The sequence below is a fragment of the Brassica rapa genome, chromosome A06 (genome assembly GCF_000309985.2).
Source record: "Brassica rapa cultivar Chiifu-401-42 chromosome A06, CAAS_Brap_v3.01, whole genome shotgun sequence".
NCBI lineage: Eukaryota > Viridiplantae > Streptophyta > Magnoliopsida > Brassicales > Brassicaceae > Brassica > Brassica rapa.
In genome coordinates this window covers 10,166,426-10,191,668 of record NC_024800.2, presented here as the reverse complement: position 1 = coordinate 10,191,668, position 25,243 = coordinate 10,166,426, and the positions used below count along the sequence as shown (strand labels likewise).

The window sequence follows — 25,243 nt, the reverse complement described above, 5'->3', positions numbered from 1 at the left end:
GTCTGATAAGCATCCAAATGTTGACATAATAAGTGGTGATAATTAATCAATCAGCAACTACGATATACAAAGATACCTTTGTAGACAGGTGCAAGTTGTTCTATAATTATGTTTACCATTCAGTATCTAATCCACATGCACATTGTAGCTTACAAAAAATTAAGAACGATTGATTCAACTATCCAATTTATTTTCACTATAATTAGAAACGATCTTGCAATTTACAATTTTTGAAACAATTATAGTTTAAAGGTAAATATTTTATCTATCTATATGATTTAGGAATAATTATTTAATATATTAAATATTTAAAATTTAGAGATCAAGGTGAATATTATTTTTATGTCAGCTGCCTTGAATAATTCACATTAGCCGACAAAAAGAAAAACAAAAACAAAATAAATAGTTAAATCATTTAAAATTGAGAGATCAAAATGAATATTTTTGATGTATCTGAATATAATTATCCATTAGTATTTACTCAATGATTTAATAAAAATTATAACACAGCCGTTAATTTGTAACAGAAACAAAAACAAATCCATTAGCCGACAAAGAAAAAGCAAAACATCGCAATAAAGTAATATTACTACTAATTAAAACGGGATTGATTGAAATTAGTTGACTGGTAAAAAGGGAAAGGTGACTTAAGGGACGACCAAGCAGAGTCCTCTCATTTCTCTCTCAATAATTATTTCATTTTTCAAACAAACAAACAAACGCCATTGTAACCCCCAAAAAAGAAAAGGAGACTTTTTCTGGCTTCCGATGTTAGAGTTGCAGCCGTCAGATCGTCGTCCGGGAGCTCCGAGTTCAAGCGGCGGCGGCGGCGGAGATGAGATGATCAGAACGTATAAGGGTTGGAAAGGCAATAACGTGAGCTTTTCTCTTTTATCTCTTTGCTTTCTTGGTCAGCAGATTTAAGGACTTTATCTTAGATCTGAATCCAAATCCTTACCCTGAAGTTTATCACTATCTTCTTTGTGTCTTCTGGGTCCCTTCATTCTTGAGCAAGTTTACAAGTTTGGGTGTAACTGGTTATTCATATAAGGAATATTATGAATTAAAGGAATGATTATTTTTGGAATAAGAAAAAATGGAATGATAGATTAAATGGAATAAAAACTGAAAATATTTTTGGAATGATTTTCCATTCATTCACGAAGGATTATGATCCTGAATAAAAGGAACAACATTTACAAAGGATTTGTTTTTTTGTTCCATTCCAAAAATGGAATATATGGAATTGTTTCTAAAACGTTTTCATGGTAACTGGTAAACATTTTATGGAAACATGTGGAATAATCCATTCCAAAGAGTTTTATTCCACAAAATAGCATTCCAGTTGCACCCTTTATGTTTGACTTTTTCCAGAAAAGTTATCCTTTTGCTCTTAATCTTGAATTTGAATTCCTACTTGGCTTACCCTTTTGGTTTACATATAAGTTTTATCAGATTGTAACACTGTTGATATTTTACTTATCTTTAATGAATCCTGTTTTGTTTCTCCAGGTGTTCTTCTTTGGAGGAAGGCTCGTGTTTGGGCCCGATGCTCGATCCATACTCATCACCATCTTCTTGATTACAGCTCCTGTCATTATCTTCTGTGTTTTCGTCGGCAGAAAATTTGTTGATGACTTCCCTCACCACAGAGGAGTATCTGTATTAGCCGTCGCCATTGGTCTCAACTTATTAGTGAGTTGAACGACGTTTCTTCCCTCTTCTGCTACTGCTTACACACATGCATCTTGATGATAAGTTTCCATCTTTGTGTGTCTCCACAGGATCTTATATTTCTTCTTGTAACCTCGGGGAGAGACCCAGGAATCATACCTCGTAATCTATATCCTCCTGAACCTGAAGGTATTGAGATTGGTGGAGAACCGCGCCTTGCTCATACTCCTACTCAGAGCCGGTTGCCTCGGACAAAAGACATGATTGTTAATGGAATCACTGTGAAGATCAAATACTGTGACACGTGCATGCTTTACAGACCTCCTCGTGCTTCTCACTGCTCCATATGCAACAACTGCGTTGAGAAATTTGATCACCACTGTCCTTGGCTTGGTCAATGCATTGGATTGGTAAATGAATCCTTTGTTACCTCTTTTTTTTTTAATCATTTCAAGAGACACTAAACAGTTTAATTTTTTTTTAAATGTAGAGAAACTACAGGTTCTACTTCATGTTTATATTATGCTCGGCTCTTCTCTGCGTTTATGTCCATGTCTTTTGCTGGATTTACGTTAAACGCATAATGGATGGTGAGAAGATAAGCATCTGGAAGTCGCTAATCAAGACACCTGCTTCCATCGCGCTTATAATCTACACTTTCATCTGTGTCTGGTTCGTTGGTGGCCTTACCGGTTTCCACTTGTACCTAATGAGCACCAATCAAGTAAGCCCCCTTGCTTCACTATACACACGCTGAGACCGTTGGATAAAGTAAGCTGCTTGTTAACTGTTGTTTCATGTTATTGCAGTCGACTTACGAAAACTTTAGGTATCGTTATGATAGACACGAGAACCCTTTCAACAAGGGGATACTTGGGAACTTCATGGAGGTGTTCTGCACAAGCGTTGCTTCATCTAAGAACAGTTTCAGAGCAAAGGTATCGAAGGAGCCAGTGATCCCACCACGGATAGTTAACGGAGCCATGTCGAGCCCGAGCTTGCAGAAAGTTTCCCAGGATATAGAGATGGGGAGAAAACCGGTGTGGCACGAGACAGTGGATGAAGAGCTCGGTGACATGGACAAGGACATGGAGACATCGGTTACATCGCGGGATTTGAGCAGAATGCTTCCACCAGAAGAGACCGAAGGACGTGGGATTATGCATTCCAGAGAGTCTAGCAGGGGAAGGAGAGGAGGTAGCTGGGAGTTATCAGGCCGTGTTAACGAAGATTTAAGAACCAGAGATGTTGAGTCTTCAGGCATTGATGCTTCCAGAGATTTACTATCTGATGCAGCAACAGTTAGAAGCAGAACCGGTACTGGTATAGGACGGTTATAGTGTCCGGTTTAAGCAAATTACACTATATTTAAAAAGGTTGAAGAAGATCAAACAAGATTGTGATTCATTCAGGTTTGTTTACCTCATTGTAACGAGTTTGTGTAAAGTAAATGTTTTAATTTGAAGAAAAAAAGCTCTTAAAATGACTGTTTGGAGTTTGGACCAAACAAGAAAGCATCTGACAATAGTTTTACTTGAGGGAGAAGGCATCTGAGATTAGCTTCTCATCTTCTTCATAGACCTCAAGGTTCTTGGACTTCATAAGAAACTCTAACGCCTCTTCGTCAAACTCAACCAAGTAAGCCATCTTCACTAGCTCTGATAGCCTTTCAATAAGATCTTCTCTACCACTCATCACTCCCTTAGCAATCACCTCAGCGAAACACGTGGCGTGCTCCAAAACCTTTCTTTTCCCGCAACTTTTCTTCATCTTCTCTGCATACACAACTCCTTCCTCTCTCTCCCACCTCATCACCTTCTTAGCTTTTGCCACCAGCTTCTCTCCCTTTGACGGTAGTGTCAGCGTGTAATCCGTTGAGATCGTCTCCGGAGTTTGGAGAACACTGAGGCTAACAAGACTTTCTATGATTCTTGAACGTTCCTCAGCTTCTATCTCAAGAGATGGATCAGATAGAAACCCTAGAACCAGCCTCACTAGCCCTGGTCCGATCAGACTCTTCTCTTGCTTCTTGACTTTGGTTCGGTCGGTTAACTTAGCTTCTGCAGTCTCCACGCATTTAGAGATGTCTTTGACTCCTATTTTCCTGTAAAGCTCCATAAGCTTAGTTTGTGACAATCTAGGGTTGCTTGGAGTTGGGTACCATACAAAAACAGGGGAGTCAATGAAAAGATCCTTCAAGAGCAAGTCATCAGCTATGAACACGTCGCTTTTGCTAGACAACAAGATTCCTTCTTCATCATTGCTGCTATCTGTTGTCTTAACTGGCAAACGAGAGAAGGATTCAGAGAGTAAGTCCTCAGATATACCGTGTCGCACAAGGAAGCTCCAGAACGCACAGCACTCGTGGTTTGACAATCTTTCCTTTGTTCTCTCCCAGTCTTTCCACAAAGCACAGTAATCTTCAACAGATGGCGTTATTCTCACGTTAAATGCAGATGAGAAGAAGACAAGAAGGTCATAACTCTTGTAATGGTTTTCAAGAACGTTTAGGTGTGATCCAAAGAGCTTGTCTTTATCACTGACCACGCAGCTAGAAACATCTGCCCATTTCTCATCTCTCGGAATCCAAATCCTGCCTGAAGAAGACGACGAGTCTTTCTCTTGTTTCCATTCAGTTTTACTGAGAAATCTATATATCCGGGAAACTGCATCAGAATCAGAATGAGTATAAACGTGTGTAGCAAGCAACTGGCTAGCTTTGTCTGGATCGTCAACAACTCCAACCTCAATAAGCTCTCTCTTGAAAGACTTAAGCTTAGAGCCATAATACTTTTCATCGATGAAGGGACCATCACAAGGCTCTAGTTCCCAGCTTTTATCAAACCAAAGACACTCTTTAGGACTGTTGTAACCAGCTTGTGTCTTCAACCATCTGACAGAGACCTTGTCTAGAAACTCCTGAGTGAGTTTTCTACCATCCTCAATCAAGAACGTGACGCACTCAAGAAGAGACAGAACACTTGAAGGAGTGATGCTACTAGACTCATCAGGGAGACTTAAAGAGCTAACCAAATGGTTCACGCCTTGTTTCAGCTCAACAGTGACTCCTAAGCTCCTTAGCTCTTTCTTGTAGCTGTGTATACTCTTGCCGTACCACTTTGTGGTATCATCTATAAAGGGGAGATTGGCTATAAGACGGAGAGGCTCCCACTCTGAACAAAAGAGAATGCACTCCTTTGGTGCGCGGAAGTCGCCGAGTGTTGTTTGCAGCCATTGTAACTCTGTGTAGCTTTTCATAACTTCTTCAGGAAACTTGTGATCACTTCCCATCATTTTCTTGTAGAAAGACAGAAGTGACAAAGCGTTCTCTCGTGTTAGAGAAGTTGAGGTAGCTTTCTGCTTGAATGTTCTCACAAACGCTTTCACAGCTTCTTCAACCTGAACCACAACACCAATCTGCTCTAGCTCCTTTTTGTAGGAACTGATTCTGCTTCCATAGAAACTATCATCGACTAAAGGGAAGACATCATCAAAGACTGTCAGAAAGAAAGTCTGGTCAGGATCAGATATGAAACATTCAGCAGGTGACTTGTAGCCTCCTTTTGTCTTCAGGCACTGAGAGCTTCTTAAGGAATCAACCAGATGCTGAGAAGTCAGGTTACGTATGCACTCAAGTAGTAAGATCATTGCATCTGCTGTAAGATAGTTCAGCTTTTCAGGCTTCAAATGAGAGACTATGAGACCGTGATTGTTAGGAAACTCAACCACAACCCCTAGCAGCTTCAGCTCTTCCTTGAACCCACTGATCTCAGATTCACCGTAGACGTCTCCATCAACAAACGGAATCTCACTTATCAGAGAGGCAGCTTTCCACTCTTCACTGAACAGAACAGCTCCCTCTGGAGATCTGTCACCTGAACTTGTCTTCAGCCAAGGGCGGCCTTTGATGGATGTGACGAAATCATCAGGTGAGAGGAGCTTCTCTCTCAAGTTTCTGATGAACTTAAGAATAGAAAACACATTCTCTCTTGACAGCGAGGAGGTCCCAGCTAAACTCATGAGGTGGTCACCAACAAACGCACATGCTTCACTAAACTCAAACATAACACCAGCAGTTTTCAGCTCCTCTGTGTAGCTCTCAATCTTCTTACCGTAGAAGCTCCTATCAACAAGTGGAACATCCACAAGAACTGATCCCTTCTTCAGAACGCCTCCCCATGATGCAGTATGGTAAAAAGACTGACAAGGCGGGCGATAATCATAGCTTCCATTCATCTTAGTTCTCAGCCAGCTTCCTCCTTTAACTGAATCAATAAACTTTGGAGGAAGAGAGTTTCTATGACTATTAATCCACTCCAAAAGAAGAAAAACATTCTGTTTCTGAAGAGCTCCAGACAAGGCAGGTAGAGCAGCATTCGGTGGTGCTACTTCAGGTACATCTCCAGCTTTAGCATATTCTTTCAAGAACCCAAGAAGCTCTCTCTGTTTAGACCGAACACCGGCGAACATACCAGACGTCATATACTCTTCCCAAAGCTCTATATAACCGTCCTGCCTCCAAGGATTCGACCCGGTTATTAAGCTAACCCATTTACCTGCACTAGCAGGAACAAGAACACCGAAGGTACTCGTCTTAACATTCCCATAGTTGTCCACAAGCGGCATCTCTTCGCAACATTTCTTAGCCTCCTCATCTGATAGAAACCCCTTGGTGATTGAGTGATGCAGAAAGTGTGCGTATGCCACCACAAGCCTGTTGTCTTTCTTAAGACTACGCAAGAGACATTGTGCGTATAGAGAGACACTAAGATCCATCAAAGTAATCTTCTCTCCAAGCCAGTTACGTATTACTTCCATATTAGTAGAGCGTGATGCATTCAACGCTTTCTTTGTTGCTTGTGGCAGAAAAACATAATCAGACATGCATCTAAACTCACCGTTCCAATCGAGTAACCACGAGTGATTCTTCTCTGCAACGAGACATAACGTCCGAGGACTGAGATCTTCCAAGCTGCTAAGAAGACTCGCTCCCTTCTGAACGTGGTACTTGATAAGAGGAACCTTAACCATGTTTGTGTTCTTGAATCTTGGCTCCCAGTTCTGAGCTACGAAGAGAAGGATCTCCACGTAGGTGCTTTCTGACACACTTGTCACGAGATCACACCCTTGAATGCATTTTGAGTACCATTCGTTGCTGACTTCTCTCAAAGACAAGAAGTCTAGAACGGAGTCATTCTCTTTTTTGTCAAAAGAAGAATCCAAAATGTAGACTCCATGTGATGATATGTTCTTTAACCCTGCGCCTTCTCTCCTCGCTTTCTCCAAGATGTCCGAAAAAGCAGGGATGAGCCGACCAACTTCACATGGTTTGTGAAAGAACTTCTGTCCTAAATGTGACACGCTCGGCACAATCTCCTCAGCGCAGATTCTCTCCCTGATGGAATCTCTAACAATGTTTAGCTTAGCGTAGCTAGATTGTGTTACAGGCAAGAACCTAAAAGTAGACAGCAAGCTAGAGATAGGAGCATCGGTCTTTTTCACCAAGGTGGTGAATGCGTTCACAAAAGCTAACGGAACACAGCTGAGAATCCCTTGGTTCCATATATCATCAAGTAGTATAATTTCTCTTGATGACGCAAGGATGAAATCTGCTTGGATGATGAATGGGAAGTTTGTTATCATCTCCGTAGGAAGAAAGGCATAGATGCCAGGAGAGGTGTTTCCACGGCTAAGACGCTCTCCTAATGGAAAGGCTAAAGTTATCACCCAATCTTGGACTTCGGTTCTTCTTTCAACACGGTTCTCGTTTTTCACTGGGAACTTTTGTCTCCACATGTAGTAACTGCATTGCTTCTCTGTGTCTGTTTCACTAGCAGAGAGATGGATTGTGTAAGACTCAGCGTCAATGCTCTTCCTCGTCATGAAATCCGTCTCGGTTATGATACCGATGGAGTTCACTGTGCTGAGGTTAGGATCTTGGCAGTGTTCTCTGATAGATAGGTTCTTGATCTTGGAAAGGAACAAGAGAACCTCAGGGTGAACATTAGAGAGCTGTTCTTTCACCGGGTCTACTTTGTCACTCTTTAGTGGTAAGATGATGGTTGTGGTCGGAAGAGAAGAACCTGAACCGTAGATCCTTTGTATGTCGACAAGAGAAGGATGTTGGTCAACCCACTCGGGAACAATGTAACCAAGGCTGCAGTGGCTGCAAGGTGCCTCGTTGAATCTAATCTGATACCCGTTGCTGAAAATATAAGGCTGAGAAGTAATCAGAAACACACTCTTGAATCCAATTCCTGCCAAAGATTGAAACAGAACACACATATGTAAGGACAAGGGTCTTTTGAAAGTTGAGTTTTGTATTTGAGGTCTTATGGTACCTTTCTCTCCAATGTAACCGCGTTTTCGGTTGCCTTTCTTGGTGGACCTTCCAACACTGCAAATGGATTCTATGTTCTTGTCTGAAAAGCCCTTCTCGTTGTTGAAGATAAGGAGAGTCGCTGGAGCTCCAGTGGCTGTGATGTCATCAGATGTAATCACAAATTCAAGAGATGGATCCACACCTTCCGGGTACTCATTATCCTCAGCGTTCTGGAAGCCAAAGAAACATTTAACTCCTTTGACAAAAAAAAAAAAAAATACAAGAAACATGGTTTCTACATCCAGCAGAATGCTTACTTGGATAAGCTCCATGAGGAAGTGAACATCCTTGGCATAGAGCTCAGCTGAGAGATTCTTCACAGCCTGATGAAGATCTTCCGTCAACGGATTCTCGTCTCCACCGATAGAAAACTTAGTCCTGCGAATGCGATCAATGTGTTGCTTTGCTGATTCAGCCATCTTTTCTTTTCCTGGTGTAGCTTCTCTCTGCGTGTGATGTGAGGAGCGAAAGAGAGTGAGAGGGTGAGGAACAAAAGAGAGTGAGGATTCTAAAGAGAGTTGAAGTAAACGATGATGAGACACTCTTGTACCAAAACAAGACCAAACATACTATAACACTTGTACTACTATGTAGTTAACTAGACAAAAGCAGTGCAACTTTGTATCCAAGGTACACATGTTAAGTGGATACTAACCTTTCTTTTTCTACTTTGGGAAGTGCAAGATTGTTGAGAACTTTGACCATCCTTTACTTCATAGTCTGTCATCTCAAGATCCACAACAATTTTCTCCTTCGTCTTCTCTTTGTTATTTTCTTTCATGGATTTTACGATAGAATCTCGAACCTCTGAAGAAACTTCCTTGCATGCAGTTTTACTTTGATTCAGACCAGCCAAATGTTGTTTCATGCTGCTGATTCCAGCGTATTGCTTTCCGCAGAAGTTACATGCCGTTACTTTCTTCCCCTTTGAATCAACAGCTTCACTAACATAGTTCCACGTCAAATCTTGTTTCCGGTTACTACGAGGATTGGAGCCTTGAGAAGATTTATCTTGCTTTGTATTGCTTACAGTACTATTCGTCTCCATCTCTATAAGTAAACTACAAAAAAAAAAAAAGGGCAAACATGTTTGCACGATTAAACATCTGAATAACCAGTGAAAAATGTATTTACTCTCTTATTGTTAGATGTCTAGATAAAAAAAAAGAACCAAGCTAGCATAGCAATATCAATGGTTTACACAGTCAACATATGATTTTAAGAGGAATGATATGAACATGTTTAGACCTTTAAAACGATTTGGCTAGCTCCTCCTGTCGAGTGGGGAAATGAATAGACTAAATAAGTTCTGTAAAATATTAGGGTTGGGTCTGTGGTGGGGGTGGTGCGCGTTCTCTCGGCTGTTTCCTAGGGAGAAAATGCCTGCCACTTTCCTACACAACCGGCCATGTATTACCAACTTCAAGTGCTTCTCTTTTCAGTTTTCCCTCTTACTCAACTCTCCCGATTCCCACCACATGTCTTCTGATTTAGACATCTTAACTTTCTTCAAGGAAGAAAAAATCTGTTCTCTGTTCGACTGGACTGAAAAGACGAAGAAAAGATTTAAATGGGAGGAGTGTATTCTAGGGTTTGTTTGATCGAACTGTTTTTAAGAAGGCTTTGCGTAAAAGCTTGACTCTGTCTTGGTTTTTGACTTTGTGCGAAATCTAGTCGTCGAACTGACTATCGTATTCTGTAGAAACAAAAGTTAAAAATCTAGAAACCCTAAATCATACTATTTTCTAGGGGAATTGGATGCTTTCTTTTGAGGAGTATTGTGTAAATACCTATAGTTATTACATGTTTCCTATATTCATAGATATTATATTTTGTATGGTAGGATACGTTTGAATATTTCCTTAGGTTCACAAGCTCATGTATATATACTTTTCGTAACATGAATAAGAGATCAATTTTTGTGGATGCCTTTTGGTTCCGGTAGTTTTTTTTTTGAGAAAGGTGTTCATGTAGTTTGCCTAGGTTGGTCCGCGTTTCGCGCGGAAAAAAAAATTATTTTCCAATAAGTTGATTAATATTTTTTTATATCATATCCTTTGTTTAGGATTGTATAACTCTATACTTTATTTTTATAGCAGTTGTGGATTTAGGTTAAAAAAAATTTCGGAAATCTTAACATCTTTTTTTAAAAATAATTCTCCATTTATTTGGATAGAATAATCTAAAGGCTCTTGTTTATATATAAAATGATATTTATTCATTTTTGTTCTTGTATTTATTGTATTACTTTCAGTCTTGTTCCATTTTTTTAACTATAATTTTTTAAAAATCTTATTTTGATTAACTATTAAATTTTCATTATGATTTTGTATCAATATCTTATTAATTTCACTTAACTTGAGTTTCATGATTTAAAAAAAAAAAATCTATCAGATTAATTGTTTTTATTTTAGTTTAGTTTTTTTTTTGAGAAAGGGCTTAGTTTTGTTGATCTTGGTTATAATGACCTTGTAAAAAGTATATCGCATATGAATAATTCTATTATCCACTTTTATGAAATTGCACTATATATTCTTGAAATTTGTGGTTTTGGATTATATTATTTATTTGTAGTTAAATTTCTTTTTGTATTTGGTTTATATGCTGTTTCTGTTTCCCTAACTATTTTTATTGTGTTTTCCATTAATGTTTTTTTTAATTTTCTCTAAATTTACGTCTGGTGATCAACTTTTATTGTGGTTTTCCATAAATTTTTAATTTTCTCTAGATTTAAGTTTGGTAACCAATAAAAGATTAAATTTTTACTACGCATAAACATTGCGATGACTTAAGCTTTTTTTTTTTAAAAAAAAAAACATTGCGATAACTTATCTTAGCAATCTGAAGTGGTTAAGCCCACTAAAATAATTACAGCCAATGCGAGGGTTTACCAACCTAAATGAGGCCATGTAGTATGTACCCAAAAACATCAGGAGATTATTTTGTTAGGTTAAGGTAGATGACGTCCACTAATTTAAAAATAATTCAAATTAAATAATGCTCATAACAAACTCAACTATTTAAATGGTATTGTGCCAAAGATAAGTAGATAAAAACACTTTGGTGCTAAGTAAAAGTATGTGGATTACAACATTATTGAAGAAAACATAAAATTTTGAAACAAACAATTGAATTGAATTTTGCAAATTCCAAGTCTCCATAGTTGGAGTGATCAGTATTTCGAGCTTACTTTGAACTGGGGCTTTTTCATCATTAATGGGAGTCTCGGTGGAGGTCAGGACTAAATCAGTATGTGCAGGCTCTGGGTCAGTGCTGGCTGGACATCCTTCAATAATTGGAACATCATCTGGCCCGTTTGTGTGATACGAACAACTGCTTTTCACCAATGGATTTGGGACCATAGAAAGTTTAACAGCTACAGACATATCATCACTTGTGTGGTGCTATATTAGAAACTCCACAGTTGCTGACAATATTTTTTTCAAATGTGAAGCCTAGATAAATGAGCAAATGCAGAAAGTATGCAGCAAAAAAGTCTCTTATTTTCAAGTAAGAGACATTTTGATTGGTTAATTGTGCGCGGTATGAAAAAGGAGAGACAACCAAACAAATAACAACACATGTAAATTGGTCATGTTGTGACAGTACACATGAGAACTGAGCTAAATGCAATAATAACAGTGATCCTTATTCATTGAACGTACCTGTAGGGGAGAATTCAGAATGTAGATATTAAGTTTAGAGAGTCTTACATATTCAAGTTTCTTAACACCACCATATTTTGGAAGATATACCAGAGGAACCACTCTCTGCTCTGCAGAGCCTGCATCTGGTATGTTTAATGTGTGAACTAACGCCGTAATAATCGTGAAGTAGTAACTAATTGTAGAAAGAAATAACAGACTCTTTTAAGAAACACTGAGTGGCTTGGCTTTCATGATAAAAGTAGAACTGTGTCCCTAATGTGACGTTTAGGACTAAGCGACCTGCACAAACAGATTAAGAGAGCATGAAAACTGATGCGTTCATGTTATTGTAAATCACATATGCACAGACAAATAATTTGGGATTTATGTTGGTTGCAATCATGACCTTTTGTCTCACATCCAAGAGTACTAACTTGTCATGCAACCTTATCAAACACACGACACACAGTGGTTGACCTGCAGAGGTTGATGGGGTTTATCAGTAAGAAACATCTATCAAGTTAAATAAAACTTTTAAAACTTAAAACTTAATGGTGCTTGCGTAGGGGCTACGTACCTGTCCAGCTGGATTGTGACCATAACACGCTGTATCGACTCGTTTTCGTCATTGTAGATGGTGTGTATACTCCTATCCTGACGAAAAATATCTGAAATGTACATAATTGTAATATACACCCGAAATTGAGGTAGTATAATGGAAGTGGATATTGTAAGATTAAGATTAAATACATACCGGGCAAATCTACGTTGGTGTTAGCAAGAGCCATTAGCTGCTCATACTTGCAAAACCTGATTTTTTTTCAGCCGTCGGGTCGACAACCTCGACAAAGCTGTTATGCTCGGTAAATCAAATACAGACAGGAGAGAGGCGCACAGTTTGAAGTGATTATTGCTTCTAGCAACATAGAACACACTAAGCTCGTACACAGCACTTTCACTCAGTAGATTTTTAAAACTGTAGAGTTGATGTGCGGTGATAGTACCTTGTATCAACGTCGATTGCAAATGAAAACAGTGGGAATTTTAGGCAGACCGAATGAAGTGTTCCTTAAATCAAGTTTTTATAAATAAATTTAGATTATCAGTACCTTCTTGTCAAGCAATAACCTCGCCTCCTTTCTTCAGAGTACCGACTCCTAGAATTGAAGAAGACGTGTCACCACCACGTCCTCAAAACGACCAATCTCCAAGTCAGAAATGTATAATTGGGAAATCCCCATTTTTTTTAGCTTCAGTTTGGTGAGAAATCGAACGCCTTCAAAAAGAGAATTGGAACAGAGAAACTGAGAATGTATTGAAGTGGAGATGAGAGTAAGGTAACCATAAATTAGGCGTTACGGGGAGGCTTTTGGGAGAACGGTAGCCGAAGGTTTGGCGAGAGAAACCCAGATCTGGCGAGACACTGGAAAGGCGTCAAAGAAGAAGAAGGAATAACGTAAAGTTAGATTTTTTTTACTAAGCTGACATGGCATCTTAAGACAATCTAATTGGCTTGAATTTTTTATCCTACGTGGATAGGTTCAATGGAGCTCATATATCTCTTTTAGTATTGTATAGATTATAGTAATATAATAATTTTATAACGTTAAGAAAACATGAATAAGAGAAAATCTCTATAATATTATTTGAGAAGTCACTTTTCTAGGTGTCGCACTTACGTTAACTCTCACGGTGGTTGATTACTAGCTATGATACCTCTAATGAAATAAAAAAGTACACTTAAATATTATTTTTTACTTTTTAAAATTTTCCAAATAATAATATAAATAAAAAGAAAACATTTATAAAGTTTATAAAATAATTTAAAAACGAAAAATATATGTATATATAATATGATTTCATAAAAAAATGAAAGTTCACAAAATAGCAATATTCCATTTAAAAGCTATCTTTAAGTAACAAAAAATATACTTTTGAAGTAATAAAATACTTTTTTTATCTACATCTTCTTAGATGAAAAAATATATTTGTATGTAATGTGATTTCATAAAAACAAAATTCACACAAATGATCTTGATATTAGAAAAAGAAATATTTTTCTTTTAAAACATAATTTTACACAATACAAATATATATTTTCAAAGTAATTGAATTTTTTATATATATCTATATATTTTCTTAGATGATTACACAAAATAATTAAGTAACATAAACTTATATAGGTTAAATTGACAAAAAAAAATTATTATTATTATTGAAATGTTTTTTTATGTTTTTCATATATTTTATTTACTATAATATCTTACAATTACGGGAAAATAAATAAATTTTATTTATAATATAATTTATAAAATACAATCACATTTTTACTGCATATTTTAAGAGATATTAAAAAAACTAAAAATAATTTTAGCAATAAACATATTAACAAATGAACATATTAGCAACTAATTCAACTTATATCTAAAATCATAGATGTAACTACAATAAGAATGTATAGTTTATTAGCAACTAACCCAGCTTATATATAAAATCATAGATGTAACTAGAATAAGAATGTATAATTTATTTATTTTGTTAATATAATACTAATATATTTATTTTGTTTATATAATAATAATTTATTTATTTTATAAATTTAAATTATATGATGACTTAAAACATATTAACAAATGATAAATAAAATATTAACTCACTGTTACAATTTAGATCTTTTGTAAAATTTATATATATGCATGAGACTTTAGAATATTATCATTATATTAATTATGTAATTTAGAATCAGACATTTTATTTTATTTTTTATTTTATTCTAATCACAATATATCTTAACTTATACATAATCTTAATAAAATATACTTATGTATTTAAGACAACAACCAACCTAAAATGCAAATAAGAAAATTAATCAAAAATTAATATATTTACAAAAAACAAATATTATAGTTGAATTCAAATAAATAGACAGAATCCAATATGTCCAAATGACAACTAAATTGATTGTAAAAACAACAAAACTAATTAGATAAATATTTAATTAAAGTAATATTATATAATTAATATAAATTATACATACAAATTATAAATTAATTTAAAATTAAAAATAAATATCAATTAATTATTATATTATATTTATTTTATAAATATTTATGTCTGTGCATAAGCACGGGAAAATCACCTAGTTCCACATTAAACAAAAAAAAACAAAAGGGATATTTATGTACAAGAAAACGCTCTTGCGATGAAGACGGCGATCTAGGGCACCGATGCCTTCACGAAGATGGGATCCGGGTATTGGAGTTGGAGCTTGCCTTGCTACGATCTGGCAAGATTACATCTCTGATTCGGGGAATCAGGATTTTTTTTTGGTTACATTGGGTAGGGATTTGGGTATCGACAAAGGGATTATCGGACGTTTGAGGAAACTTTGGATTGGGTTTCTATGGTGGTGGATTCAGATCAATTCTCAGATCGAATCACGGATCTACACAGGTTATCTCACGGATTCTGTTATATTAATTGCTTTCTTCATGGAAATTGATCCGCAAGATTTTCAATTTGGGTTCTTCGGGGTATGGCTTTTACGATCCTGTTGGGATTTGAAATTGGCAAGAATCAATCTGTGGCGATACGGGTTTATGGGGGAATATCTTCTCACGGAGTTTATGGAAAATTCGAATAAGTATAATAGGATTGTAGGAGGGGCTCTCTGTTGTATCATCCTCATTGTCTCATTCATTGATTTTAAAACACGAAGTTTGTTTCTTTTTGTTCTGACCATGACACAGAGTCAGTTATTGAGTCACGGTGAGGACCTGAGGAATGGCGAGGGCACTCGCAAGCGGTTGAAGATTTCGGTGGCGCATTTTGACAACTCGGCCCTAATCAAAACCTACTCCAAAACTTTGATTGGGAGGTGTATGAATCCGGATGAACAAGAGATGAATGCTTTGTTCACAAACCTTCCAAAGATCTGGAAATTGGAGGAGAAGGTCACGGGGACTGATTTGGGCTTTGGCAAGTTCCAGTTCGATTTCAAGACTGAAGAGGACCTTGAAGGGGTCTTGAAGCACCAACCTTATCACTTTGACTTCTGGATTCTCTCCTTGGCGAAGTGGCAACCAAAGCAGTCTAGGTCTTTCCCTTCGGAGATCATGTTCTGGATCAAAGTCATTGGGATTCCGCTTGAGTTCAGGACGGTCCCTACTTTTGAGAGTATTGGAGGCGCGTTGGGACGGGTGGTTGCGGTGGATACGGTTCATAATAGGGTTCAAGTGGTGGTGGATGCTTTTAAGGAGCTGTGTTTTGAAACCACCGTGGACTTTAAAGGAGGGGAGTTCTATGATGGTGAGGAAGCGGCGGTATCATTGCGTTATGAGAAACTTTTTGGTTTCTGCAAGCTTTGTGGTAGTCTCTGTCATAAGGACGAGCTATGCCCACTTGATGTAAAGAATTTAAAGGTCAGTCCAGAGCGGAAAAGAGAAAACAGAGAAGGCGCTGGGGCTTGGTCTGATGGGAAGCGCCATGAAGATGGAGCTCGAAGCTATAAAGGGGTGGTTATAAATGGTAATATGGGCCCACCAAATAAGGAAAGAGATAGTAGGGAGTACTATGGGAAGGGCAAGGGCAAGATGTATGAGGAATCAGAGTCAAAATGGGTGAAGGTTGCGGAACGAGGATCTAGGAGACCTCCCAATCATTATGGAAACTACAGAGGAGACAGAGAGAGCTCTCGTTACAACAATGCGCGCAGAGGAGATGTGAGGAGGGGTGGTCCAGGGGGGGAACGCGGGGCTTATACGGTACACACTAAAGTGTCCTCAGGGCAGGTACGAGAGGAGCAAAGTCAGAGGTCTTTACCTCAGGAAACTCGAGAAGAAGGAGAGATTAGGAGTACCGAAACCGAGGATGTGAATTTGGCGTCTGCAGAGTTCCAATTAGAGCTTGCTAAGACACAGACGGAGGCCACGGAAGGGTTTATGGAGGCTACAGACGTGGAAAAAGGTCTACTTGAGGTGCAAGGAATGGTGGGGAAGGCGGATGTATTAACAGATGATGTTATGAAAGATATTGACATGGAGATGGATGCTATCAATGCTACTCTGCTGAAGAATGGTATGGATATGGAGGCAGAGGATGAGTTTCAGACCCTCTCGGAGGAAGAAGCGGAGCAAGCCATTGGGGATCAGATGGTGCATTCTCACGCACAGGAGGGAGAGGAGTTGGGTAATGGTGATGGGGCTCTCAACGATGACACGGGGGCAGGGGATATGGGGACAAGGCAAAGCTCTCGTAAGCGCTTTTTCAAGCCTACTATTAGCACTGCTGGGAGTAATAAGATGAGGATGGCGAGTGTGCTTCTCTCTCCGCGTAAAAGATCTGTAGCAAAAGGAGGCTCTCGTCAGGGAGATAGCAGTAAGCAACTGGACAACAAGGGTCCTTCAAACCCGAAACCAGCTAATCTGAAATTCTAAGTTTATGGATCATGAGTCTGCAATAAAAATCCTAAGAGTATGGGTATTTGTGGTTGTTTCTTTATTTATTATATCTTATGTTATGAGCATGTTTGGTTTATTTGGTTCTTATGGGGTTCGGGAAGAAGTCTTTGTGCGTCTCCTTTTGGTTTTTGTCGAACGTTGGAATAAAACTATTTTGTTATGGTTACGGTTATGCGTATTTATTCGGTTTGGTGAAGATGGTTTGTCATCGTTGCATTGCAATGTGGGAAAGGATTGGTGGTTTCTTGCGGCTTATTGGTTGAGTGAATTCTCGGGTCTTGGAAACTGGCAGAGAAAGTTGATAATGAACAAGGAATGGGGAATCATTGGGGTGGTTTGCTATGCCACCAGGTGGGCTACTCTTTTATATATAGCCTTGCTTTATAAAGTTTTGAAAAGAAATGATATGTACACTGGTTTGGAGGGGCTCTCGAATGCAAATAAAAAGTGTATAAATAAATATGAGACTTCCACACGATCTGTTTTTGGTAGTTTTGGTCTTCGGGCACTGTTGGTGGTTCCGTGGCTGAGGGTCTTTGGGTTTAGCTCATCCCTGCTGATTTGTCAAGCTCCATTTTTATGGTTTGAAACAATAATGCAGGTTCTTCTATATATAAAAATCTTAAGATGGAAAAGCAAAGACGCCGGAACTTATGGGATAGCTTATAAGTTTTTTGGGAATATTTTTGGTATATGGGCAATTCAGGGTTTTCTTATCCCTGATTATTCAAACCACGGGTGCGAATCCTTAATATTTTTTTAATGAGAGCACTAAGTTGGAATTGTAGAGGAATGGGAAGTAAGTGGACAATGAGTTATCTGCGAGAGATATGGCACAAACATAAACCAGATTTTCTCTTTTTATCAGAGACCAAACAGGAGTATGACTTTGTACACAGATTTCAATTACATTCCGGTTTTGATAATCTGGTTACAGTGGAACCAAATGGAAGGAGTGGTGGTCTAGCACTTTTCTATAATAATGAGTATCAAGTTAACATACTCTATTCAAGTAATCGAATGATAGATGTGGAGGCGGCGGCTTTGGGGAAAAAGGTGTTTCTCACATTTGTTTATGGAGATCCGGTTCAACAAATGAGGGAACAAGTGTGGGAAAGATTAACTAGGTATGGTATTGCCAGATCTGAACCCTGGTTTATTATTGGTGATTTAAACGAGATTACGGGAAATCATGAAAAAGATGGAGGAGCTTTGAGAAGTGCGGATTCTTTTATCCCCTTTAATAACATGATAAGGAATACTGGACTTCTGGAATTTCCGGCTAGAGGAAACAAAATGTCGTGGCAGGGGAGAAGAGGAAAAGGAAAAGGGGCTGTGACAGTAAGATGTCGGTTAGATCGCGCTCTAGCAAATGAGGAGTGGCATACTCTCTTTCCCTGTTCTTACACAGAATATCTAGGTTTGGTGGCATCCGATCATCGACCAGTGGTAGCGTATCTAGACGATAAAGTTTACAGAAGAAAAGGGCAATTTCGGTTTGATAAGAGATGGGTAGGGCAAGAGGGGCTTCTGGAATCCATTACGACGGGTTGGTCAGATGATAGGATTCGTAGTGAGGATGATATAGTAGCAAAAATTAGTAATTGTCGACATGAAATTGCAAAATGGCGGAAAAATAATCCACCTTATGGCAAGGAGAAAATAAGCGATTTACAAAAGGCCCTCGAGGAGGTTCAGACAGATAATGCTAGGTCACAGGAGGATATTGTGGAGGTCTCCAGGAAGTTACAAGAAGCTTATAAGGATGAAGAAGATTATTGGCACCAGAAGAGCAGGAATATGTGGTACTCTTCGGGGGATCTAAATACCAAGTTCTATCATGCCTTAACTAAGCAACGACGAGTTCGGAATAGGATTGTTGGCTTACATGATGCTGCGGGGAACTGGATTACAGAAGATATTGGAGTAGAAAAGGTGGCTGTTGACTATTTTGAAGAGCTGTTTAGTACCACTTCGCCGACAGGATTTGATAGTTTTCTCTCAGAGGTAACAACGGGTATCACTCCTCAGATGAATCAACGATTGTTGAGAGTGGCGACTGAGAGTGAGGTAAAAGAGGCTTTGTTTATGATGCATCCAGAGAAGGCGCCAGGACCGGATGGTATGACGGCTCTTTTTTTCCAGCACTCCTGGCATATCATTAAGAATGATTTGGTAACAATGGTAAATAATTTTTTGGTGTCTGGGGACTTGGATCCACGGTTAAATATTACTAATATATGTATGATCCCAAAGACGGAGAGGCCTACTAGGATGTCGGAATTGAGACCCATTAGTCTATGTAATGTCGGGTATAAAATTATCTCGAAGGTTCTGTGCCAGCGGCTGAAACTTTGTCTGCCGTCTCTTATTTCGGAAACGCAATCGGCATTCGTGGCAGGGAGGTTGATAACTGATAATATTCTTATAGCTCAGGAGATGTTTCATGGATTACGGACTAACAAATCATGTCAAGGAAAATATATGGCAATTAAAACGGATATGAGCAAAGCGTATGATAGAGTGGAATGGGACTTTATTAAAGCTTTACTAGAGAAAATGGGTTTTGATCTTCATTGGGTTAAATTAATGATGGAATGCATATCTTCGGTTCAATATCGGGTTTTACTAAATGGACAACCAAGGGGCCTTATTATTCCGAATAGAGGGTTACGGCAAGGAGATCCGTTATCTCCTTATTTATTTATATTGTGTACTGAGGCTTTGATTGCAAATATTAAAAAGGCGGAGCATGGGAAACAATTGACAGGAATGAAGGTAGCTCGAGCATGTCCTTCCATTTCACATCTACTGTTTGCGGATGATAGTCTTTTCTTTTGCAAAGCCCAGAGAGAGGAATGTGAAACTATTCTCAGAATCTTAAAGGAATATGAGATGGTGTCAGGTCAACTTATTAATTTTGAGAAGTCTTCAATCCAATTTGGACATAAAATTGAAGAGTCCAACAGACAAGAAATGAGAGACATCCTGGGCATTCAGAATCATGGAGGAATGGGAACTTATCTAGGATTACCAGAAAATCTTGGGGGTTCAAAGGTTCAGGTTTTTAGTTTTGTGCAGGATAGACTAAACAAACGGGTCAATGGCTGGACTTTTAAGTTCTTTACAAAAGGAGGAAAAGAGGTGATTATTAAATCGGTGATCACGGCATTACCAAATCATGTGATGTCTTGCTATCGATTGCCTAAGGCAATCGTAAAGAAACTGACAGGTGCGGTAGCCCAATTTTGGTGGAGCCCCGGGGGAAGTACGAGAGGTATGCATTGGAAATCTTGGGATAAAGCATGCGTTAGCAAGGAAGAAGGAGGACTGGGTTTTAAAGACATCACTGATTTCAATACAGCGATGCTTGGTAAACAGTTTTGGCGATTGATCGAGAAGCCAAATACTTTATTTTCTCGAGTTTTTAAAGGTCGATATTTCAGGAATGCCTCACCCCTGGAACCGATTCGCTCATACTCTCCGTCATATGGATGGCGGAGTATTACATCAGCTAGATCTCTGGTTAGCAAAGGACTAATCAAACGGGTGGGATCAGGATCTTCTATCTCTGTATGGAATGATCCTTGGCTCCCAACCACTCGCCCGAGACCAGCAAATAAAAAACAACACAATCTTTACCCTGACCTCACAGTGGCTTCTCTTATAGACCCCACTTTGGGAATTTGGAACTCGCAGGCACTTCAGGCCCTAGTGGACCCACAGGATGTGAAAATTATTGAGAGTATACGACTGAGTAGATATCAGTTGGAGGACAAAGATGGGTGGCATTTCACAACAAATGGGAAATACACGGTTAAATCGGGATATCAGGTAGAACGAGTTTACCCGGATAGAGCAAAACCACCAGCATTTTTTGGACCTACGGTCGATGGTTTGAAATCATTCTGCTGGAAAGTCAGGTGTCCACCAAAGCTTAAACATTTTCTTTGGCAGTTGGTGACAGGGTGTATAGCGGTTAAGAAAAATTTACAAGCGAGAGGGATAAATGGAGATATATGTTGTACAAGATGCGGAGCTGAGGAGGAATCGATAAATCATGTGTTTTTCGAATGTCCTCCAGCACTTCAGGTTTGGGCTCTCTCAAAGATACCATCAAATCCAACTATATTTCCCACACAATCCCTTTTTGCAAATATGGATCATCTTTTTTGGAGAGTCTTTCCGCAATTAGATGATCATCAGTTCGCATGGATACTATGGTATATCTGGAAAGGAAGGAATAGCAAGGTCTTTAGTAATCTGAACATTGATCCTAGGGATACGCTCAAATTGGCGGAAACAGAATCAACCCTTTGGGCTGAAGCCCAACTAGTGAACGAACAGAGTATGGTCCCACAGGAAGAGATTCGGTCTTCATTGTTAAATCCAGGACGATGGTGTTTCACAGATGGTTCCTGGAAAGAGAAAGATACTTTTTCCGGCCAGGGTTGGCACAGCACTTTAGAAGGCTTCGCTGGTTTGCTAGGGGCGAGGAATGTTCGGGCTAGTCTTTCTCCTCTCCATGCGGAGATGGAAGCACTACTCTGGGCTATGGAATGTATGAGGAATTTACGTCAATCTCAGGTTACGTTTGCAACGGATTGTTCTCAATTGGTGAAGATGGTTTCGGAACCAGAAGAGTGGCCAGCGTTTGCAAGTTATTTGGAAGACATCAAAAGGCTGAGAGCAAGTTTCCTACAATCAGAGATCGTCCATGTACCAAGAGCGCAGAATACAAAGGCGGATAGCCTAGCACGCAGTGTTAGGATTCAGCCGTCTTTCGTCGTTCACATGGATCAATATCTTCCGGCTTGGTTTACAGAGTCTATATGAGTCTGTAAAGTTGACGACAAAAAAAAAAAAAAAAAAAAAAAAAAAAAACAAAAGGGACTTATCAGTACTTTGTAGTGCCTAAAGCGAAAGAAATTATTTGGCGCCCCAAGTGATTCGAACCGCACACCCTTGACCAAAAAATTTCAAAATTTTTAACTTAAACTAAAAACTAAAAAATTAATAATTTAGTTACCATTTAAAATTATTTTGTAAATTTTCGTTATTTTATATATATAATATATATATGATACATATATAAACACAATTATATTTTAATATTTTAAAAATATATAATAGGCATAGATCTGAATTCTGATAACCGGATCTAAAATTTTACTATCCGGATACATAAAATCACTTTTCGATATAATCCATGTTGTAGAAGAAAAAAAAATTGTTTCTAAAATATACATATTTCACATTTTCAATACATATGATAATGGTAAATTGTAAACTTCGAAGACATTAATTGTATTTACTGAATCTTGATTGGCTATAAAGTATGGAAAACAACTAATCACAAAATATACATTTAATGATATGTTTTCTTAATTTGTGTGAAAACTCTAAAACATACATCATTTAAAATCGGAAGGAGTATAAATTATTATATTTTTTTTAGAAATTAAACTTATATGTATATACTATATAATGAAGATTTAGTTTAAATAAATTCTATTTGGGTAAAATTTGTAATTTTTATAAAATAATAAACATTTTGGAACTAATATTATGTAGTAATAATATAACAGATTTAAATATTCTTTTGAAAGGAGAAAATGAGAGAAATTATTATAACAAAATACGAACTCATTTTGAAGGAAAAAAAGGTAAACTATTGGAGAAGTCCTAATAAAATAGATTATCATTTCGAACATCAAAAACCGGAACCCTTATTTTCAGATTTCCCGAAAATCCTCTCTTCATCAATGCTTTCAATTTTGTTTTGAACTCACAAACCTTATCCTTATTGCAATTTCTATTACCTCATAAATCTTCAATTTATATTTCAAAATGATATATCACCAAGCCTCTTTGATTCTCATCTCTAGCAAAGGGAACGTACGACATCCAAATATAACATATGTAGTAGGTTTATCAAGATAAGATTTCACGAAATATATGATCTAGAAAAAGTTATTCTAAATTAAACACTGGAGAATACAAAAAAAGAAAAATTATTAGGTTAAGCAAAAACCAAAACAAAAGAGAATCAACTAAGGCTGGAAACAGGTTTAGGAAGAGAATACATTTTTCAGTGGACCGAGCAAAGAAAGTAACCTTAGCGCCTTAGCGGTACTGGAGAACCCAAAAAAAAAATATATATATATATATATATATATATATATATTTGCCGAGAAGCCTAGGTAGTCCGCGTTCTATCTTTTTAAATCTTTGTATTACATTCCTACTAACATTTAGTCGAGCCAAATCCGAAATTCTGGCTGTGTAGGTTTTGGGTAGAAAACTCCAATATACTTACTAAGACCCAATCTTTAGCTAAAACTAGGTGCTGAGACCCCGCGCAAACGCGGAGCTGGTTACTTTGAATATCGGTGGGGTGGTATGATTTACGGGATGTTGGTGTTGTTTAAGATTTATGCAAATTAAAAAATAAAATTTATCGGAAGTAAGACAACAAAATTGATCCTAGCTTTTGACGATTAACTCAAGTTAGAGACATCTCCCAAAACGGAAGGAAAATTCAAAAAGTATAATTAAGGTAAAATATAGAGAATGTAAAAAAAGCCTAAACATGAAACAGAGAGCGTGGAACAACGAAAATGGAAAGAGAAGAAGATGAAGAAGCTTACGTCAGGTATATGAAATTAAAAAGACAGATATTGTGACAGCGCAACACCAACTTATTTGGGGGTCCATATCAAGTTATCAACTCTGTATATATCCATTGTTTGAATAAATACTCGAAATTTCAAACTACTTGCATTACAAAATATTTTATTTTTTCAAAATACATTGTTTGCTAGTACTTGGTAGGGAGCTCAAGGACCGTAGTAGCATATATTAAAGCTACACTAATCTTCATCGCTATGATCACACATTGTCTACATCCTCAAGTTAGGATATTCCAAGTAACACTTCTCCTCGTCTTCCTCGTCACGGGTTCCATCTTCATCTTGTAAACTCCAAGTAACCATCTTCCAAAACGCAGCACTCCACTTCTCTTCCCTCTTCAGGCTTAGCGGTGGTATCTGACAAAATCCAGCCATTGGATTGAAACAGAGCTCTTATATTGGCTTTGTGGTTCATAAGAGTTTCAAGAATGGTGAAACTGGAAGCATCGTGGCGAGTGGCTCTCCTTCTAAGGAGATCTGCCCCCTGTATGAAATAGTTTAACAAAACATAAAGATTAAAATAGTTTAACAAAACATAAACGAAGGTTGACGTTTTTACATTATGAAAAAGTAATTGTGGGTTTAAAATGTTTGGGTTCAAATTATGTTGGGCTCTATGTCTAAAACATGATTTGAACTTAAAAACTGAAAATAAAAAAAACGTTAGGTTATCTTTCTTTTTTTTTCTCCGTCGTCAGGACAGCATCACTTGTGGGATCCCTGGCATGATTAGAGCTTAAGTTTGTGAGATTGGGGAGCGATAATAGTGTGATGCATTATTGAAGAGGATTTTACTTACATCAGTTAGGCTTCGTCCGCATCGTTCCATTGTCGTTGGTCCTCGGGTGCTTCGTCGTCGTCGGAATCTGCAAAAGAAAAGGTTTTAATTTGTTAAGTAAGATGTCTTTTATTTCTTTTAGATTCGGTTGCTAAAAACATAATTCATTCAGTTTTCCTGTTTTGTTTGGAGATTGCAGGGATGAAACTGTAGATCACAGAATCTTGTAAGAAAAACAGAAAAAAATCATTAGTTGTTCATAAAAAAACCCATAGACAAAACCAAAACAAAAAGATGAAGACACGTTTCATATATGAACAAAGAATAAGCAAAGCAGAGTTAAAGTGATAAAAAATAAGTTAGAAACAATCATCACCAGTTCATCAAGGAGGAGAATGGTGATGCCCATAAACTCTCCATTCTTGTTAATGTTCCTGAAATCCTAGAATCGGATGAGCCGACCAACAATGGACTTAGTGGACCTTCCAAGGCGGAGAGAGTTGAAGGTGGAGTAGGGAACGGCGGCTGAAGCGGCTGGAGCAGCTGGATAAGTCATTTTCGTGACAGATATGAGAAAGTAAAGCGATCGGAAAACTGAGAAAAAAAAGTTT

The 25,243-nt window shown here is 37.9% G+C and overlaps 3 protein-coding genes across 8 annotated transcripts; 2 read left to right on the top strand and 1 right to left on the bottom strand.

The window, feature by feature from the left end:
- Nucleotides 1-768: 768 nt before the first annotated feature.
- Nucleotides 769-3,169, top strand: LOC103873115 (probable protein S-acyltransferase 5). The gene is made up of 5 exons (XM_009151546.3): nt 769-876; nt 1,513-1,695; nt 1,785-2,084; nt 2,165-2,398; nt 2,484-3,169. The coding sequence occupies exons 1-5, from the start codon at nt 769-771 to the stop codon at nt 3,012-3,014; spliced, it is 1,356 nt and encodes a 451-aa protein (XP_009149794.1). The 3' UTR covers nt 3,015-3,169.
- LOC103873116 lies at nt 3,143-13,835 on the bottom strand. 6 transcript variants are annotated; one of them, XM_033273147.1, is made up of 4 exons: nt 8,712-13,835; nt 8,314-8,625; nt 8,016-8,226; nt 3,143-7,931 (listed from the first exon to the last, which is right to left on the bottom strand). In XM_033273147.1, exons 1-4 carry the CDS (start codon nt 9,102-9,104, stop codon nt 3,205-3,207), a joined length of 5,643 nt encoding a protein of 1,880 aa, XP_033129038.1. In that variant the 5' UTR covers nt 9,105-13,835; the 3' UTR covers nt 3,143-3,204. The 6 variants fall into 6 exon arrangements, with proteins under 6 accessions (XP_033129038.1, XP_033129037.1, XP_033129035.1 ...); XM_033273146.1 differs by having other exon boundaries at nt 3,143-11,840; nt 11,922-12,003; nt 12,110-12,180; nt 12,281-13,835; XM_033273144.1 differs by having other exon boundaries at nt 3,143-12,003; nt 12,110-12,180; nt 12,281-12,371; nt 12,458-13,835.
- A 1,104-nt stretch (nt 13,836-14,939) lies between these two features.
- Nucleotides 14,940-17,328, top strand: LOC108872205. The gene is made up of 2 exons (XM_018659585.2): nt 14,940-15,156; nt 15,453-17,328. The coding sequence occupies exon 2, from the start codon at nt 15,585-15,587 to the stop codon at nt 17,136-17,138; it is 1,554 nt and encodes a 517-aa protein (XP_018515101.1). The 5' UTR covers nt 14,940-15,156; nt 15,453-15,584; the 3' UTR covers nt 17,139-17,328.
- Nucleotides 17,329-25,243: the final 7,915 nt, after the last annotated feature.

Coding starts and splice junctions, on each gene's coding strand:
- LOC103873115 (XM_009151546.3), top strand. CDS start 769: ATGTTAGAGTTGCAGCCGTCAGATCGTCGTCCGGGAGCTCCGAGTTCA. Junction 2,085..2,164: donor TTGGTCAATGCATTGGATTG/GTAAATGAATCC, acceptor TTTTAAATGTAG/AGAAACTACAGGTTCTACTT. Junction 2,399..2,483: donor ACCTAATGAGCACCAATCAA/GTAAGCCCCCTT, acceptor ATGTTATTGCAG/TCGACTTACGAAAACTTTAG.
- LOC103873116 (XM_033273147.1), bottom strand. CDS start 9,104: ATGGAGACGAATAGTACTGTAAGCAATACAAAGCAAGATAAATCTTCT. Junction 8,227..8,313: donor TCCTCATGGAGCTTATCCAA/GTAAGCATTCTG, acceptor TTTGGCTTCCAG/AACGCTGAGGATAATGAGTA. Junction 7,932..8,015: donor CGGTTACATTGGAGAGAAAG/GTACCATAAGAC, acceptor AATCTTTGGCAG/GAATTGGATTCAAGAGTGTG.
- LOC108872205 (XM_018659585.2), top strand. CDS start 15,585: ATGAATCCGGATGAACAAGAGATGAATGCTTTGTTCACAAACCTTCCA.